The 16,321-nt window shown below is 34.3% G+C and overlaps 2 protein-coding genes across 3 annotated transcripts; one reads left to right on the forward strand and one right to left on the reverse strand.

Moving 5' to 3' along the window:
- Positions 1 to 7,091: 7,091 nt before the first annotated feature.
- Positions 7,092 to 11,586, forward strand: LOC112749939 (DNA polymerase kappa). Of its 2 annotated transcripts, none has more exons than XM_025798378.2 (14): positions 7,092 to 7,396; positions 7,609 to 7,781; positions 7,900 to 8,073; positions 8,154 to 8,277; positions 8,364 to 8,464; positions 8,553 to 8,639; positions 8,762 to 8,857; positions 9,010 to 9,130; positions 9,413 to 9,541; positions 9,823 to 9,914; positions 10,228 to 10,339; positions 10,505 to 10,764; positions 10,882 to 11,201; positions 11,275 to 11,586. In XM_025798378.2, the coding sequence occupies exons 1-14, from the start codon at positions 7,300 to 7,302 to the stop codon at positions 11,402 to 11,404; spliced, it is 2,016 nt and encodes a 671-aa protein (XP_025654163.1). In that variant the 5' UTR covers positions 7,092 to 7,299; the 3' UTR covers positions 11,405 to 11,586. The 2 variants fall into 2 exon arrangements, with proteins under 2 accessions (XP_025654163.1, XP_025654164.1); XM_025798379.2 differs by having other exon boundaries at positions 9,437 to 9,541.
- A 1,210-nt stretch (positions 11,587 to 12,796) lies between these two features.
- On the reverse strand, positions 12,797 to 15,389 carry LOC112749941 (uncharacterized). Its single transcript, XM_025798382.2, has 6 exons — positions 14,869 to 15,389; positions 14,547 to 14,792; positions 14,260 to 14,364; positions 13,709 to 13,878; positions 13,501 to 13,600; positions 12,797 to 13,261 (listed from the first exon to the last, which is right to left on the reverse strand). The coding sequence occupies exons 1-6, from the start codon at positions 15,136 to 15,138 to the stop codon at positions 13,022 to 13,024; spliced, it is 1,131 nt and encodes a 376-aa protein (XP_025654167.1). The 5' UTR covers positions 15,139 to 15,389; the 3' UTR covers positions 12,797 to 13,021.
- Positions 15,390 to 16,321: the final 932 nt, after the last annotated feature.

A 16,321-nucleotide genomic window follows, 5' to 3' on the forward strand; every position in this document is an offset into this window, starting at 1 on the left:
TGATTCGAATTACTGTGGGTGTAATTCGAATCAGGTTGATTCGAATTATAGTGTGTCTGCGTGTGTGAGTAATTTGAATCACATTGATTCGAATTACATGTAATTCTAGTTCAAAACATACTTATTCGAACTATATAGTAATGTGCATTGGTGGATTAATAAACCAATTTTTCATTTGGTTTATTTGTGTAAAATTTCGTTCTCCTTAGCTTATTATAGTGTTTTGCCCACTAATTTAGATCATACTTAATTTTATGACCATATTTCATTTTAATTTAAATTTTTAAAATTTTGATAACAAATTTAAATCTAATTTGATTTTATTAGATTAGATCGAATTTGATTTGAATTTTAAACTCTTAAAAATATTGATAAACAAATCCAAGTCAAATCAATTTTTTTTTTGACAAATTTTAACAATAAATTAAACTAAAATATAGATTAAACAATTTTAAAAATTAATACTAAATTTGTGCTTCCTAATGAACTTAAAAAAAATACTCTTAAGCTTTTTGTTGTTTTAACTTATCCCAATGAACCTTGTCTCTCAATTAATAATTGATGTATTTTTTTATAAATTTTTTTGTTATAAAATAAAAAAAAATTTATTTCCAAATATAAATTATTCTAACTTTATATTCTGAAATATATATTTTTTTTTGTGTTAGGGCAAGTTTGTCGCTCTCCTCGCCGAACCTTGTCATTTCACAAGGTTCGCCGCTCCCCTCAGCGAACTTCATGTTATATGTGAAGTTCGCCGCCCCCTCGGCAAATTTCAAATCGCCTCCTCAATAAAATTCCAACGAGACCGGTTGAAAACCAAAATCACTACTGTTTGAGTGTCTTGAAACTTTTGGAACCTCTGAACCCAGAAGTGCTTTTACCTCTGAACGTACGTTTACGTAAAGCTAAAAATTATAGCTTCTACGTTCACGTTGGAAAGGCTGATTACCATCGAGAAATTAGGTGAAAAAATTATTCCTTTTCTATCAATCCTACCCTTCATTTTTTTCTAAAAACTTAGGTGAAAAAATTATTCATTTTTGTTTGACATTATCAAATTTATAGTACTCTCTTTTATATTTTTATTTTTTATTGTATTTATTTTATTTATATGATAAATATTTATATGTACTAATTTTGTATAAGATATTATTTTTTATGTATTTTCTTAATATTTTATCTTTTAATTTAATATTTATTAGTGTTTTTATATATTAAAATAGATTTTGTCAACTTTTATATGTTACTGGAATTTAGTAAGTAAATATTAATTTTATTATAAAATTAATTAATAAGATCTATTTAAATATCTAAAATAAAATGATAGGATAGTATAAAAAATTATTTAAATTGATATCTCTTTTAGTAATTTTTTATCTAAAAGTGATTTTGAATAGTATAATCCAAATAACATTTCTTTTACTATAATCCATTTTGATATAAAGATTACCAAACATAAATCATATTAACACAAACTTGCTTTTCATCAAAATCAAGTTTGTAAAATCAATTCTATGCAAACTCCCGTTTGTAAACTGTAATCTAAACACATACTAACTCATTATTCTCCCTTTACTTTGATCTTCTACTTATTCTATACAATGTTTGAAATTCCATTATTATCCATTCATTATGATGGTAAAATAGTATATGATAAAAATAAAAATCTACCGTATTTAGTTATGCTCAACAAGTATTTATATATATGCCACCTAAAATCGAAAGTCTAACAGCATTGAACAATTTGATATTGCATGTCATTAGTCAACAATACACGAAAAAAAGTAAAAAATCTACTATAGTTAATCTCCTACCAATCACATGATTATTTGACATTATCTAAATTAACAATAGATAGTAATCTAAACTAACTATATCATCTAATTATCAAACTAAATAATTATCAAACAAACTAAAATTCAAAACTAACAAAAAAATTTAATTTAACTAAATAAATATGTTAAATCATAAACTAATACAACAATAAATTAAATTGAATAAAAGGAACAAAAGAACATAATTATCTGGAATTACGAATCGAAGAGATAAAAAAATTCAAAAACACCCCCAAAAAAAAAGTTTTACAAGAATAGAGAGGATAAAAGTGAAGAAGAGTGAAAAAATAAAAATGTAAGAAGCAGACACACAGAAAGGAACCATAAATTTTTATATTTGGACAACCTACTTGAAGTTTGCCAAAAGCATATAACATGAAATTTGTCAAGGAAAGCGACGAATCTTATGGAAATGACAAGATTTGCTGAGAGGAACAGCAAACTTATCCTTGATGCTAGAAAAAATGGATTTTTGAATATAAAACTAGAATAATTTTTATTTAAAAATATATTTTTTTATTTTATAACAGAAAAAAAATCTGTTTCTTCATATATGAGTACAGTCAAATTTTTAAAACTCTTCTTGAATTTCTTTGCATGTGTTCTATTAATAAAATTTTTCAAAAATATGAAATCTCTATTCTATCTCTTTAACTTAGGGATGTCTATATGGTCTTTCTCAATATGTATCACAATTCACAAGCACCTAAAGAGGTATTGGGACTTTCGAAAAATTATTCTTATCCAATAATGCTAGGAAACCAAGATGGTTTCAGCCAAAAACCAGCCAAATACTTCTGGGTGAATCTAAAACCTCTACGTGGATGGTACTTATGTTAGGTATTATGATGTTTCTTTTCCTTGTAAATTGGATGGTTCTGAATCTATTTTCTGATTTATCATGTTTTAGGTATTTGGAGAGGGAAGGAGGGTGAAGAGACGGAAGCTAATTGAATCAGTTTTCGTGATTCACGTTGCAATGATACTGAATGTATCTCCTCCTAATTTGAATGTGGTGAAATATTTAATAACCAATATTTTAAATCATAAATAAATAAAACTAATTATTATATTTATAATTAATTAAGTTGTTCAATTCTTGGCTGATTTGGAGTTAGTTCCATATACTTTTCCTTATCTTATCCAAACTATGACCAGCAATCCATGGCTTTTTTTTATATGATTTCCAAATCTGAGTAGCGCTGCTTTATGGAGATTGTGGGTGATTTACACTGGTGTGACGGCGTAACGTTGGAATTTGGGAGGGGGTGAAATCGGACCGTCCGATTTCTTGCTGGGAGAAAGGAACACAAATCGGACGCACAGTCCGATTTGTGTGAGGGTGAGTGTGCGTTGCATGTAATCGGATGGACCGATTTGTTGTTGGCTGAGTTTCTTTGAATCCGATGGAACACAAATCGGTCCCAGGGATTTGTGGCTAGAAAATTTTTTTTATCATATGGCACGTTAATCGGATCCAGCGATTTGTTGCTGGCTAAATCAGATGCAAAAGTAATTGGAGCCACCAATTTGTGTTGCGTGAAAAATTTTGAATTGGGAGCACGCGGTCGGACTGTCCGATTTAGTTACTCATGCATACATAAACCAAAGATGGTACAGAACAGAACCCCCACTTCTTCTTCTTCTTCAGCGTGAGTTTCTACATCTAGGTGATGTTCTTCCTCTTCTCTCATCCTTCTTCATTTATGTAGAATAGATTATACTGAGATTGAGAGTATTTAAACACGTATAGTATTATGGATGATAGAGTTGTATTAAAAATTTATTGTTATGGACAGATTTTATTACAAATATACGAGGGAGTTCAATTTGTATGTGAAAATCCGTTAGATGTTGTTATTCCATTCATATTGTCATTGGATGAATTAAAAGGTGTGATTTGTGAGAAGATAGATTCACAAAGATCTAGAAGAATATCGTGTATTTTGTACAGGTATCCGTTACCTGTGTTTGGTGGGTTCGTTCAATTTCAGACCAAATACGTGACAAATAAAGCGAGTATGCAGGAAATATTTTCAATGTATATTGAGAATCGCCACCAAATGTCATGCATCGAGTTGTATATTGAGTTCGAGAAATCTGAAGCGGACCGAAATATTGAATTGGAAGATTATAATAGTGATAGAGAGAAAGATTTTGAAAGTAACTATGAGATCGTTGGTCCAGGTGAAGACGAAGATGGAGCTGACGACACTATGAACGCAGATGTGGCGGAGGTTGCTAATGCACTAGCAAACTCGCTTCCGTTTCAGGAGCCTTCTTTCATGCGGCCGTTGGACTTGGAAGCCATGAATGCACCGGAGTTTCTTCAATATATGAATGCAGGTATGTCATTTGTGACCATACCATTTGATTACTTTATTAATTAATAGTTCTTTATTATGAATTATATTTACTAGTTCTTTATGTAGATAGAATAGCGCATGTATAGACTGTTATAATCATACATGGTAAAGTGTATTTATCAATTGTTTATATGATAAATGATTTATTATTGTATACATAAAAACTGATTTATTACGTATAATGCATAGAGAGATTTTAATTATTAAGAAATATGTATTTAATGATTATTTATGAAAATATATATCTTGCGGTGTGATTGTGGCAGAGCTTCCTGTTGTGACCGACGGTGAATTTACGGTGGGGATGGAATTCAGTTCAAGGGAAGAAGTAATCAAGGCAATGAAAGATTATATCATCCGTAGAGGTGTAGACTATCGAGTTTATGAGTCGGAACCGACGACATTCTATGCTAAATGTACACAATATGGCAAAGGTTGTGATTGGCTGATCAGGGTTACAAAAATGCAGAAGAAGTACTGCTGGGAGATAAGGAGGTACAATGGTAGTCACACTTGTACCAGGTCGACAATTTCTCAAGACCATTCGAAACTGGATTCCAAGATAGTTGCAGAAGCAATTAAGCCGTTGGTGGAGGTTGACCCATCTTTAATGGTGAAATCAGTCATTGCGGAAGTCCAGTCGAAGTTTAACTACACCATCAGCTATCGGAAAGCTTGATTAGCAAAGCAGAAGGCGGTTGAGTCAATTTTCGGAGGTTGGGAAGCATCGTATGAAGCTTTGCCCATATGGTTTGAGGCCATGTGTCACAAGGAGCCGTCAGCAGTGGTTCACTTTGAAACAATGCCTGCGTACCAGGGGGATGATTTGGTTCCTGATATTTGTGTACTACATAGAGTCTTCTGGACTTATTACCCTTACATTAGGGCCTTCAGACATTGCAAGCCAGTAGTGCAGGTGGACGGGACTCATTTGTATGGTAAATACAAGGATTATTTGTTGGTTGCAGTCTCACAAGATGATAATAACAACATCGTGCCTATTGTATTTGCCATAGTGGAGGGAAAGACTTCTGATGCATGGTACTTTTTTCTAAGTAACCTCCGTCAACATATGGTGACACGTGATGGTGTCGGATTTATCTCTAATCGACACGATTCTATCAGGTCAGCTATTAACCCGTCTCCCGTAAGTGACCCCCAACAATTTAGTTGTACGGATCGAGCGGCTTTAACTGATCAGATATCAACATCCGTGAACCCTACAAAATCACATTTCCTTTATAAGTACCAGTGTAATATAACTAAATTAACAATAATATAATTTTCCTTACATGTCTATTACAACTTACTACCTGCATAGTTGCCTATCAAACATACATTGTAACATACATAGTAAATCTGATTCATTTTTTTGTCTAAATTATACTAAATTATGTTAAATTCAATTATTAATAACTATAAATAATAATAATAATAATAATAATAATTAAGTATCTACCGATAATGATAATAATAATAATAATATTAACAATAATAATTAATTAGGATTCTCCACGGATAATAATAATAATAATAATAATAATAATAATAATAATAATAATAATAATTAATTACGATAATAATAATAATAACAATAATAATAATAAAAATAATTCATTGATTGATTCTCTCTAATAATAATAATAATAATAATAAAAAAAAAAATTATCTACAGATTTCTCATTCATATCCATTCATTGATTCATTTCATTTACAACATATTAATCAATAATAATCATGAATCTAATCTAATCTAAACCCAAATTAAATAAAAAAAACCTAACATTACATACATATTATTAACTAATCAACGGTACAGAGGTTTTATAAATGATAAACACTAACTAATTAATTCTATTTTAATCTCTATTTTTAACACTTAACAGTAATTATATCATACATATATACATGATTAATCTCTATTTAGTGTTATTATAATATATATTGCTATTAAAAATCTTAATTTTATCACTATTATTATTTTTACTAAATCAAAATATTAAAAAATAAAAACTTACATAAATAGGATATCCAAGATAATTAACAATATGAAGGTCTGGTTAATTTACTTCTTTGATTTTTTTTTTTTTTTTGGCATTGTTTTCCAATTTTTTTTTGAAATTTCTGGTGGTCCAACAATGGTGAGAGTGAATAAGGATGTGGGGTTGAGGAACAAAGAGAGAGAGAGAGATGAGAGTGAAAGTGATTGTTGTTGAGAGGGGAAAGACACTCACATTGAGGTTACAAGGAACGGAGCCAAAGAGGGAAGCACTGCATGCTCGCCACGTGGCAGCACGACGCAAATCGGACCCACCGATTAGTGTACCGTTTACTGAAATTGGACCGTCCTTCAGTTCCTTAAATCGGTGTGTCCGATTTGAGTTCAGCAGCCATTACAGTTTGGTTATACACCCTGAACCCCCATAACCATGTTATACACGATCCGTTCTTCAATATCAAAATTAAAAAACTCGCAATCCATAGCTGTCAACTTTAAATTAATAATTAAATTCACCTCTCAATACATTCACCTCTCAATACATTCATAATAGTTTTTGAACAATTCCACAGCTTCTCACTTTCTTGTAATAGTACTTTACTAGTCACTCTCTTCCTTTCATACATAACTACACTCTCTCATATATAACTACACACTATCTCGTATGGTCTAAAATAAAAAATAACTTTTACAAGAGTAAAGTGACTTTATTTTTAACTTCGTTTTTTATGTAAGTCTATTTTTCATTTTTTCGACAGAAATTATTTTAGGCAATAATTTAGTTATATTTGTTTTTTAAAATGAGGTGATTAGATGTATGTATAAAATTAAATAAAAATTAATTTCTTTTTTTTTATTATTTATTGTTTTTGGACCTAAACAACAAGCATTTTGTTGTTGCGTAGAAATTTGCTGGTGTTTTTTACTTTTTGGTTATTTTGAGACGAATAAACGGGCGGCCCAAATATGAAAATTGAAAACAAAAAATGTGAAATAATAAACAGGAAAAGAGTGTGTGGCCGTGTGGGTTGGCGGTCTCGAATCTGCCTCCAAAATTGGAACCATTCAAAGTGTCTGTGTGTGTGTGTAGGTGACGATGGCGACGGCGACGGCGACGGAGGGAACCGAAACCAACGACGACGGTGCTCGTCCATGGCAATCCTACCACACTGTTTATACAACTGCCAAAGCAGGTCTCTATAGGCACCAACTCTTTTTTATAATTATTATTATTAATTTTCATTTCTCGTTTGGTGTTTATTCTTGAAAAAGGTAATTCAATGCAAATTCACTGTTTCCTTTGCAAAGTGACAAAGTAATAACTCAATTTACATGATGGTTGATACTTGATACTATCCTTGACCCTATGATATTTGATGTATACATACTGAATTCTTTTGTTCAGGAATGGATGGTGTGGACAAGGAGAAAGTACAAAGGACAGTGTATGAAATGAGCAAAGGATCTAAGTATTTTCAGAACGAGGAACGCAAGGACGCTTTTATTACCCAGAAGATCGACAAAATCCGAACTCAATGTGATAAGCTTACCCAAGCAGACCTATCCCATTTTCAGAAGGTTTATATAATCATCAACCATGTGTATTATGTTTCTCACTGGTTTGGATTTTCTTTCTGATAATCAAAGGGGTTTCAAAATCATATGCACTCATTTGCAGTTTTTTGTGCAATAACAGGTAGCTGACCGAAGAATACTTGAGCTAGAAGCTTTGCGGGATCTTTCAAGGATTTGGTTACATGTAGATATGGATGCTTTCTATGCAGCAGTTGAGACTTTAAGTAACCCTACATTAAAGGGCAAGCCAATGGCTGTTGGTAGCATGTCTATGATATCCACTGCCAATTATGAGGTTTGTTGTGTCAATATTAAACTTGATGTTGAGGATTCTAGAGTCTGAATGATTCCGATGCTGATTTGGATTTCATATAGGCTAGGAAATTTGGGGTTCGTGCTGCTATGCCTGGGTTCATTGCACGTAAACTTTGTCCAGAATTAATATTTGTCCCCACAGATTTCAAGAAGTATACCCATTACAGTGATTTGACCAGAACAGGTACTTTTATTTTGTAACGATTAATAGTAGATTGCAGTGTATTTTCTTTAAATTCTATTAGCTTAATCTTAACTTATTATTGTTAGTTTTTCGGAGGTATGATCCCAATTTTATGGCTGCTAGCCTTGATGAAGCATACCTTGATATAACTGAAGTATGCAAAAGAAGGAACATCAAAAGTGAAGAAGTAAGTTGAGACATTGAATTAAACTAGTACTCAAAGGCCTCTCCTCTAGATGTGTTAACCCTCTAACTTCTCTAAATTTGAATTCTAGATTGCGGAAGAACTCCGCACTAGTGTTTATGAAGAGACCGGTCTCACATGTAGTGCAGGAGTGGCACCAAATCGCCTACTTGCCAAGGTTCCTCATCTTGTTTTAATATTGTGAACTGGAGCATCAGAAATAGTTCCCCTTTTGTTTTATCGTAAAGTAAAGTAGTAGACATGGAGTGACTCTGATCTGAGGATTTCACCCACATGCAGGTTTGCTCAGATATTAACAAGCCAAATGGACAGTATGTCTTACCAAATGATCGTATGGCTGTTATGACCTTCATATCCTCCCTTCCTATCAGAAAGGTTCAAAATTTTGTCTACTGATTTCATTAATTATTAAAATTTCCATTTCAAATTACTTGTGATGTGTCTTGTTGTGAGCAGGATTGTTTTATATGCATGTGTATTTGGAAATTAGGATTTTCTGATTAATAATGAATGAATACTGTTGATAGATTGGGGGCATTGGTAAGGTCACCGAACATATTCTGAAGGCTGTATTTGGAATTAACACGTGTGAACAGATGCTGGAGAAGGCTAGCTACCTCTGTGCTCTTTTCTCTCAGTCAACAGCAGGTTAGATACCTGGGTGGCTTTGGCTGTTTTTGTAATATTTACTGTATGCATGCTATATTTATAGGGATTTCTACTTTTGCATGGCAGTTAGACTGGAGTTTGTGCAATTTTCCACCTGAATCACTGACATCTATTTCAAATATGCTTGCTTCTATTGTCTACAACTTACAAAAGTTAATAAACTTAGCCTTCAGTCTAAAGTTTTCCAACTGTAATAATGTTTAATTTTAAATTATGTGAATCCTTTATTAACATGTGACTTTTTTGTGAATTTTCTGGAAGATTTCTTTTTCTCTGTGGGTTTAGGTCTTGGGAAGACAGATTCTCCTGAAGTCAGATTTCGGAAGAGCATTAGTAACGAAAGAACATTTTCTGCCACCGAAGATGAAGTTCTGTTGTATAAAAAATTAGGTACCTAACATCTCTGTTCCGGAACTTTCTTAAATTTCTAGTTTTCAATATTTTCATAAAAAATTCTAGTAAATTAGTTGGAATTTGGAGAAACTTAACATCTGCCATTCAGTATTCAGTTGGTTTTAGTTGCAGTGTTAATTTCATTATATATGCATTGTTTTGCAAAACGGTTTAGCTAATGACTATGACAATGCTGAATTTCTGAAATACATAAGACCCAAATTATGTTAGCCTAACAATATATCAGCTATTGAGTTATGCAAAGCTTGTGTTTGCAGCGGAGCTTGCTGAAATGCTGTCCACAGACATGCAAAAAGAGGGTCTCTGTGGGCGAACATTGACTCTTAAACTGAAAACTTCTTCCTTCGAGGTACTATTGATGTCTTGACTATTTTCTTTTGCATTTGTTCCTAATGTTGTTCAAGAACAATTTTATAGCTTTGTTTTTATCCTCTGTAGACAAGGCTTTATTGAAAAAGGAGAAAATAACTTCACTTCTTGAAAAGCCATGCTCATTATTTGTTAATTTTTATTTTTAGAGAACTAGGCACTGGGATATTATGGTTTGTTAAATTTTCTATATCTTAATTTCGATTCCCTTTTTTGTTATTTTCACTGTGTTTTACCATCATGGCATCATGCTATACTGTTGTTGCAAGTAGTAATAAATGACCAATCAACAGGTTCGGACTAGAGCCATGACTTTACGAAAGTACATAAGCTCGAGGGAGGATATCTTGAAGCATGCTTCGGAGCTTCTAAAAGCAGAACTTCCTCTTTCAGTAAGATTGATAGGTGTGTGTTTCTGCTAGGTTCATTATTATTGACAATATTAAGGATGGTGCTCAAGGCCGAGATGAAAGAGCACTAACAGTTTAAACTTTAGAGATGTAGACTACGGGAAAGTTTGCATTTGTGGCTTGTCTGTGTCAGTGTATAACTTTTTTCTTCTCATCCTAGGCCTTAGGATGTCACATTTTGATGGAGACAAGTATGGTGGCTCAACATCTAATCCGAAACAAAAGACTATCACCGACTTCATTACTTCTGTAGATGCCGATAGGAACCGTTTTTTGCCAGATGTTGCAGATCATGATTTTGTCAGCCATACAGAGACTGATGTTTCCATTGGCAGTTGCCAAAGAAGCAGAGATCCTGTTGATGGGAATCATTCATCTGATGTAAACTGCCAAAGTGGCACTGGCTGGAGTTCAGAGGAGGTATACTTATACAACAATCTGCATAGCTGAAATATGTGTCAATTTTAGAAATCCATTGATCAAATATGGGTGATTGTATACATGAATGTTATTTATGCTTTCTGATATATTTATTAGATACAAACATCTGGCAACAATGCTTCATGTTCTAACTATGGCCAAGTTAAAGAAGCGGTGGAATCAACTTTTCCAATTCAGGGACAGTTTGAAGACACTAGTACACTAAATTTGTCTAATCTCCTGGAGGATGAGCGACTTAATTCTTGCGAGGATAAGACAATGTTGTGGTTGAATGACTACAAATGTTCACTTTGTGGAATAGAACTGCCTCCAAGTTTTGTTGAGGACAGATTAGAGCACTCTGATTTTCATCTTGCCGAAAAGCTTCAAAAGGAAGAATCTCGGATTCACCAAAGAACATCTGTTTCAGGTCAAAGGTAAAAATCATGGATTTGTACGCGTGCCATGTTTTCTGTGCCTTTTAATTTGATTACTCCATGTTTCTTTCAGCTGGGATCAGAAGAACAGAATCACTAGAGAAAGCATATCTAAGAAGCAAAAATTGTCTCAGAAAGAAGGCAGTTACAGACCCATTGATTATTTCTTTTTGTTAAAGAGCAATAAAAACCGTCCCAGTTAGTTTTGTACAGCGTATAAATCTATATATGTAATTATGGTACATTGTGTAACACTAATGCCCCCGCCGAAAAAAAAAAAAAAAAAAAAAACCCACGCCCTAGAAAATTGATTTATTCCACCTGTAAATTAGTTAATAGCATAAACCTTGATGAATAAAATGGTTTCCCTCATGGAACGCTGCAAGTTCACGAATCACGATTACAGTTACTAGTACGGTTTTAATGTGAATGGACGATTTCGTAAGGTACAGTAGAGCAGAAAAGAAATTATATTGTATATGCATGCAGGATTCGAAGAACATGAATTAAAGCATATTCTGCAAACACCAAAAAAAAAAAAAAAAATTCAAACAACTCGAACTAATTTGTCCGAGTGATAGTCTTTAACCTTTTGTCTTGCATTGGGTGTTTTTCTTTTCTTTCCCTTTCTTTTTGTTAATCTACTGCATTGGAAGTTCATTAACAAAAATAATCCTCATCCAATTACTTTCTTTTTAAGGAAAAAGCACAGTAAAGTGGAGCATACTCAAACAAGCAAAATGTACTCAATTCCAGCATAACCTCATTCAATTTTTATATTAAGAAAGCATTTGATTATTATCAAGTGTTTAAAGTCTCACAACGAGTAATATAAAGGTGGTTACTTTATGTGAAAATACTATTGTGAACCGTTAGATAATTTGATATATTTAATCGAATTATCTAAAAATTTGGAATATCATTTTCACATGAAAATGTCTTTCTTCTAGAAGTAGCTATCTAATATGAAATACCTGATGTTGTACTTAAGAAAAGTCATTCTTTTTTCTAATAGCTAACTTTAAAGATTTTGTTTTTCACTTTTCTCTAGTAACATTAAATTGAAAAGAAAAGAATCGAAATTACTTCTTTGCTATCCAGTTTTTTAGTTGTTAACATGCATAGTTTATTTTGCAACACATTATCATCTGATTTGCCATTAACCCGTCATAATTTGGCCTGGAGAAAAATAAGATTTCCTATGTAATGTGGTTGATGGGAAGAATGGCATATATTTTTTTAGATATTGATAACATTTTGGTGTAACACTCAATTATTGAATTTTATAGTATTTTTCATAATTCCCGCTCCAAAATTTTGAAAAACATTATAAAATCCAATAACTGAGTTGTACCAAAGTTTCATTAATATCTAAAAAAATTAGCCGAAAAATGCAAGTGGCCCAGTGTAGCTGTATCTACCGGGAGTACAGAAATTAGAGAATGAATGAGCAGAGCGTGTAGGATGCGAGGAATTGTCCACTTCAACTCCTATTTGGCTATTTCCATCATTTCTTCTTTTTCTTCTTAATTGTCTGTCTGTGAACTTTGATTCATTATTTAATTTAAAGCTGAATCTAAATGAATTCCTAACTCTTGAATGAAAACGTTTACATATTAACACACGCATTGAAACTTGGGTGCAAGTCGCATTAATCTACAAAAATCGGGGGAGCCTTGTTTCTATGACATTCATTCACCACATCTACAAGCATCTTCGTTGTTTCACTCATGCGTCTTGCTTCTACTTAAAATTGGAAACGATACATAAACAAGTAGACATTTAAAATGCAGCACTAGAATTAAATTTTTTAAGCTATATCAAATGAAAAGATCTTCTATGTCTGTTAGGGGTTCGGCATTTCCGAGAGACTTATCAGGTACATTAACCACCAATTGTCCACATGCACCACTTATGTCCTGACCCATCTGCTTCCGAATTGTTGTTCGGATATTGTACGTACCTCTAAGAATTTTCTGAAATGCCGAAACTTTCTGCTCAGTAGTTGGTTTGAATTGACTCAACATACCAATAGAGTTGAAAGGTATTAAGTTCACTACCTGCGAGATAGTTGAGACAATATGCACAAGTTTATTACATAACTGGGAATGTCGATCAAGTTTAATAACAAACAGATGCAAGGTGCAAAACAATTAGCATACACCAAGATATGAAACTAGGTACTGTGATTAAAAATGTAACAGATGCCCTATTTGATTTTAATCATTAAGGGTCACTGAGTTCTTGAGAAACACCGACAGAAATATAATATAGAATAGCTTAGATGTTCAGTGCTTACCACTTGAAATGTTTCTAGCAGTTTTCCCAATTGGTGGGCATGCTGCTCTTCATCATTGACCCCATCAAGCATTATGTACTCGATCAATATCTTCTGCTGACTGTTAAGGATGAAACATGGAAGTTTCAAAACCACTGGAATTGTTCACACCTGAACGGCCAAAAATACAGACTACATAAAAAGAAATCACACGAATAAGTGTGATTACCTGTTTCTTTGATATTCTTGCAGTGAAGCCATCAGTTTTTGCAAAGGAAAAGCACGAGCAGCAGGCATTATCTGGCATCTGATATCTTGTGCTGGTGCGTGCAGTGAGACTGCCAAGTTCAAACCAGGCAGATCATTATGAAGTTTGTTGATAGCATGAATGATGCCAACCTATTAAAGATGCAAACATACCCTTCATAAATTCTACAATTCAAGATTTATTTTATTTATTTTTTAACGAAGAAATGACTTATAACAAGAACAGAACATATAAATCAAGGCATGTCCAGACTCTGACTACAAACATAATTGGTTTACGTAATTCTCAGATTTTACTCTAACATTAACCGATATGCTTATTAACGAAGAAATGCCATCACAGGGCTTTCCACTACTACTCTCAAACGAAGTTGATAGTACTAATTGTTCAGTCCATTCCATAGTATTTGCATGTAAGTAATCCCTACATGAATAAAACAGAGTTTCTGAAAGGTAGTTTAGGTCAGGAAAATAATAGGAGTAAACAATGCAAGAGATAGCAAATATATCTACCGTTGAGACAGTAATCCTTTTCAATGACAATTGAAACGGCAATCCAGTCATGACACGAATGGATTCTACCACAGCAGAATAGTTGTTTAGAGGCTCTCCCATTCCCTGTCAGAGCCAAAATAAGTATTAATTGCCCTAAGACATATATATGAAAAGAATGAACAAGGTCTTAGAATAATGTGTGCAATCATGCATCAATTCAAGTGATTAGAAAAGATTAGGCCCTGTCAATAAGAAGCAGCTAAAAAGTCCAAGCTTTTCTAGACAAATAGGCAATCAGAGTATACCATGAAGACAACATTACGGATTTGTGAAAACCTAGAGGCGTGGACCAATTGCTCGACTATTTCTCCAGATGTTAAGCTACTTTTGAATCCCATGGTTCCAGTTGCACAGAACTTGCAACCCATTTTACAACCAACCTGAGATGATATGCACAAAGTTGCTCGTAGACCACCGGGACGGGGTTTACCGGCGTATTTTCCCAAACGAGTGTCATACCTCATGATCACAGCCTCCACAAAAGCGCCATTCTGATACAATAATGATTGATTTAAGAAAACAAAGCAGAAAAGTAAGATGTTATGTTAAGATGGAGGAGTTAGTTACATGGAGCTTGATGAGGAGCTTGGAGGTGAGGTTATCGTTGGAGTGGAAGACGGAGTGGAGGGAGGAAGAGAGAGGGGGGATGGAGCGGAGAAGAGAGTAAGCCGGGGAGGGAAGAGAAGGGGCGTGGTTCTCCCAGTCCCAATCGGAGTGGTGATTAGATTTGAGGATGACGTGCTTCCAAACAAGAGGAAGGAACTTGTGAGGATCAACACCGCATTTCTCCAATTCTCTTCGCATCTCACCCGCATCGAATACCGATCGAATTCCCATTCTGCTCTTTCCTCGCCTCCTCTCCCCTGCTTCTGCGCCTTTAAGTAATTTGGGTCAAACCAGAGGCCCAATATTTTGCTTTGTTTCCACTCAAAAGATTGACAGTGACGGGCAGGCCACGACAGCGACGTTGCAGGCGTAGGCGACGATGCGGTCGACGGCAGCGTTACTCAAGGTGGATGAAGGTCGCACACTCACAGTCGCAACCTAGAGAGGCAACTCTCGACAGAGTTTTCAAATCCGGGTCGGATTTGGGTATGGAGCTTAGTTTCCTTAGATATGGGCCGGGTTGTTGGCCCAGATCCTGACAAAAAAAAGATTGACAGTGCCGTTTGTTTGGATGCCTCCAAATTGTTTTTTTTTTTAATTTAAATTAAAAAAAAATATTTACCGATTTAAATAAAAATTGAACGTATCTCGGACGCACTGACCCCATTTTGTGATACGGGACGTGCTGGTCATATCACGGGTCCACCCGAGATATGAACAAGAGAGCATCTCGGATACACTGCGTCCGAGATATGTGCATATTCTGACATAGAGCAGTGCATCCGAGATATGTACAAGGAAGGAAAACAGGGGCACTGCATTCGAGATATATTCAAGATCTGATATTATGAAAATGTTGTATGCTTTTTTTTATGAAAATTTTGTAATGTTGTAGATAAAAAATAGTCCATAACAATCGAATTTAGGTATACAGAAATTATGTTTTATTACACATTAAATACATTTAATAACAATCAGTACATTAAAGTGACAACAGTGGAACAAAAAGACCTAAACCCTAAACTGTATGCGTCGTCATGGATCCGAGCGTTGCGTGTTGGGACACCCACTTCTGGTGTGGTCCTCTCCGCGGCAGAGTCAACATCTCTTCTCTGCACGCTCAATGGCATCCATCTCATTCCGCATTTGAGTGGATACCGGCCTACCTGATGCCTTCCTCCTCATGGTTGAGTTGGGCTTTCAGGCATGCACCGTACCATGGAGGGCACATCTTTTCGTCTGGTATCGGCGGAAACTCCCTCTCGTATACCTTGAATACAGAAGCCATCGTGCACATGGGGTCCACAAAATGACCCCACTCAATACTCGCAGCTGCACATGCTGCCAGGGCGTGTCGACATGGGTAATGCAATGATTGGAACAGGCCACAATCGCATGTACGCTCGGTCAGACG

Source organism: Arachis hypogaea, chromosome 15 (genome assembly GCF_003086295.3).
Source record: "Arachis hypogaea cultivar Tifrunner chromosome 15, arahy.Tifrunner.gnm2.J5K5, whole genome shotgun sequence".
In the NCBI taxonomy this organism is placed as follows: domain Eukaryota; kingdom Viridiplantae; phylum Streptophyta; class Magnoliopsida; order Fabales; family Fabaceae; genus Arachis; species Arachis hypogaea.

Coding starts and splice junctions, on each gene's coding strand:
- LOC112749939 (XM_025798378.2), top strand. CDS start 7,300: ATGGCGACGGCGACGGCGACGGAGGGAACCGAAACCAACGACGACGGT. Junction 8,278..8,363: donor CAGTGATTTGACCAGAACAG/GTACTTTTATTT, acceptor TATTATTGTTAG/TTTTTCGGAGGTATGATCCC. Junction 8,858..9,009: donor CCTCCCTTCCTATCAGAAAG/GTTCAAAATTTT, acceptor TACTGTTGATAG/ATTGGGGGCATTGGTAAGGT.
- LOC112749941 (XM_025798382.2), bottom strand. CDS start 15,138: ATGGGAATTCGATCGGTATTCGATGCGGGTGAGATGCGAAGAGAATTG. Junction 13,879..14,259: donor AAAGGATTACTGTCTCAACG/GTAGATATATTT, acceptor CATCTTTAATAG/GTTGGCATCATTCATGCTAT. Junction 13,262..13,500: donor TGCTAGAAACATTTCAAGTG/GTAAGCACTGAA, acceptor ACTATCTCGCAG/GTAGTGAACTTAATACCTTT.